The sequence below is a fragment of the Balearica regulorum genome, unplaced genomic scaffold, assembly GCF_011004875.1.
Source record: "Balearica regulorum gibbericeps isolate bBalReg1 unplaced genomic scaffold, bBalReg1.pri scaffold_99_arrow_ctg1, whole genome shotgun sequence".
Classification (NCBI taxonomy): domain Eukaryota; kingdom Metazoa; phylum Chordata; class Aves; order Gruiformes; family Gruidae; genus Balearica; species Balearica regulorum.
The window spans coordinates 6,799-9,164 of NW_022679094.1; the positions used below are offsets into that span (position 1 = coordinate 6,799).

At 54.3% G+C, this 2,366-nt stretch overlaps 1 protein-coding gene across 1 annotated transcript; it reads left to right on the top strand.

The window, feature by feature from the left end:
• Positions 1-363: 363 nt before the first annotated feature.
• Positions 364-1,374, top strand: LOC142599872 (olfactory receptor 14J1-like). Its single transcript, XM_075741626.1, has one exon. It carries the CDS (start codon positions 442-444, stop codon positions 1,372-1,374), a length of 933 nt encoding a protein of 310 aa, XP_075597741.1. The 5' UTR covers positions 364-441.
• Positions 1,375-2,366: the final 992 nt, after the last annotated feature.

The window sequence follows — 2,366 nt, forward strand, 5'->3', positions numbered from 1 at the left end:
TTTCTGACAGCCAAGAACACTGCCCACGGGGAGGGAGAAATAGTCAAAAATCCAGAAAATGTCTCACACTGCCTTGTGCCATCCTGGTTCCTTAGCTCTGGGAGTGCAGATGCTGACAAGCCCTTTGGCGTTAGCAGTGATTTCATATGACACAGTCGAACTCCAGGACTGGCCCCTGCCCACACCATTCACATGAACCCACTGCTGCAGAGCAGGGCTGACTCCTTGGCTGCCAGCTTGCAGAGGTCCTGCTCCTCACCACACACTCAGCCACAATTGACCAGACTTCCAGTCACAGAGCTGAAGGAAGATCTTCTAGAAAAGTGTGTGTGTGTAGCAGTGAGAGGTGTTACAGGGAATGGCTTTGGTTTTCTCACAGATGTCTCACCTAACTTATTGTGTTGTCCTCCTGAAACAGTGCCACATGCCTAAAAGCAGCAGATGTCCAACAGCAGCTCCATCACCCAGTTCCTCCTCCTGGCCTTTGCAGACACACGGCAGCTGCAGCTCTTGCACTTCTGGCTCTTCCTGGGCATCTACCTGGCTGCCCTCCTGGGCAACGGCCTCATCATCACCACCATAGCCTGCGACCACCGCCTCCACACCCCCATGTACTTCTTCCTCATCAACCTCTCTGTTCTGGACCTGGGCTCCATTTCCACCACTCTTCCCAAATCCATGGCCAATTCCCTCTGGGACACCAGGGACATCTCCTATGCAGGATGTGCTGCACAGGTCTTTCCCTTTGCCTTCTTCATTATGGCAGAGTTTTCTCTTCTCACCATCATGGCCTACGACCGCTACGTTGCCATCTGCCACCCCCTGCACTACGGGACCCTCCTGGGCAGCAGAGCTTGTGTCCACATGGCAGCAGCTGCCTGGGGCAGTGGGTTTCTCAATGCTCTGCTGCACACGGCCAATACATTTTCCATACCCCTCTGCCAGGGCAATGCTGTGGGACAGTTCTTCTGTGAAATCCCCCAGATCCTCAAGCTCTCCTGCTCACACTCCTACCTCAGGGAAGTTGGGCTTATTGTGGTTAGTGCCTGTTTAGCTTTTGGTTGTTTTGTGTTCATTGTGGTGTCCTATGTGCAGATCTTCAGGGCCGTGCTGAGGATCCCCTCGGAGCAGGGACGGCACAAAGCCTTTTCCACGTGCCTCCCTCACCTGGCCGTGGTCTCCCTCTTTGTCAGCACTGCCATGTTTGCCTACCTGAAGCCCCCCTCCATCTCCTCCCCATCCCTGGACCTGGTGGTGACAGTTCTGTACTCGGTGGTGCCTCCAGCAGTGAACCCCCTCATCTACAGCATGAGGAACCAGGAACTCAAAGACGCCCTGAAGAAAGTTCTTCATTCAGTAGTCTTTCAGCATTAATAAGGAGGCCATGTATCTTCATGAAAGTAATTTGTAATGCAGGTTGGGAACTTCCTGTTCCTTGGGCATTTTAGGTGCTATCATCCTCTTGTCCCAGGAGTGTCTACATTCACTCCACTTCTCCAGTTGCATGAACCCCTGCCTGTCTCACCCACAGGCCTTGGTGCCTGTATCTCACACCATGGTACACATGACCTCCTGTGTCACATCTCTCTAATTAAAGGGGATTTACTCATTTCACTGTGTGGTGGTTGGGCTCTTCTGCGAAACCTGAGGTCAGGAACTGGCTGAAGAAATTTCCCCCACAAGGCCGTGCTGCGGTGCTGGGGTTCTCCATGGGCTGAGGGCAGGAGGTCAGGGGAGATGTGTGAGGGATGGGGCTGGACTGAGCTTTCACTGGAGGCCTCCCTCATGGGCCACTTCCTGCACTGGCCGCTCAGCACAGGTTTATGGGTGAGTTGTGCTGCACGGCCATTTCCCTCCTCCTGCTGGGCTCAGTGCCTGCACGGGGGGAATGGCCAGCCCTGCTCCACCTCTCTCCTTCGCCAGACCCTGCCAGACCCCAGAGCGGGGATGTCTCTGAAATCCTGTGTGGGACAGAGTTAGGGCTGGGTAAGTTTCAGGCCCTGGGGGAGGCTGTCTCGAGCAGGAGGAACAGAAGGGCGACAGGGTGCTGCGGAGAAACAGGTTTAGTGGTGTCTACTACAAAGTCTGCACAGGTGAACAAAGCGAGGGATGAGTAACTTGCTTATCTTGACACATATCGCGCCTGATGGTCTACCACTGAAACCAACTGAGTGACACTTGGGGTCGGGGACAGGCCTCACAGCCCAACGTTTCCTCCATGGAGCTGAACAGACCACCGTGCCTCTGTACCGAACGCCTTTTCTCTGCCCCTGCTCCCCCCACTTGGTCGACAACACAACAAGCTTTGTCAAGAGCCAGTCAGCACATGAGAATTGACTTAGTCCCACGTCACCAAGAGTATAAAT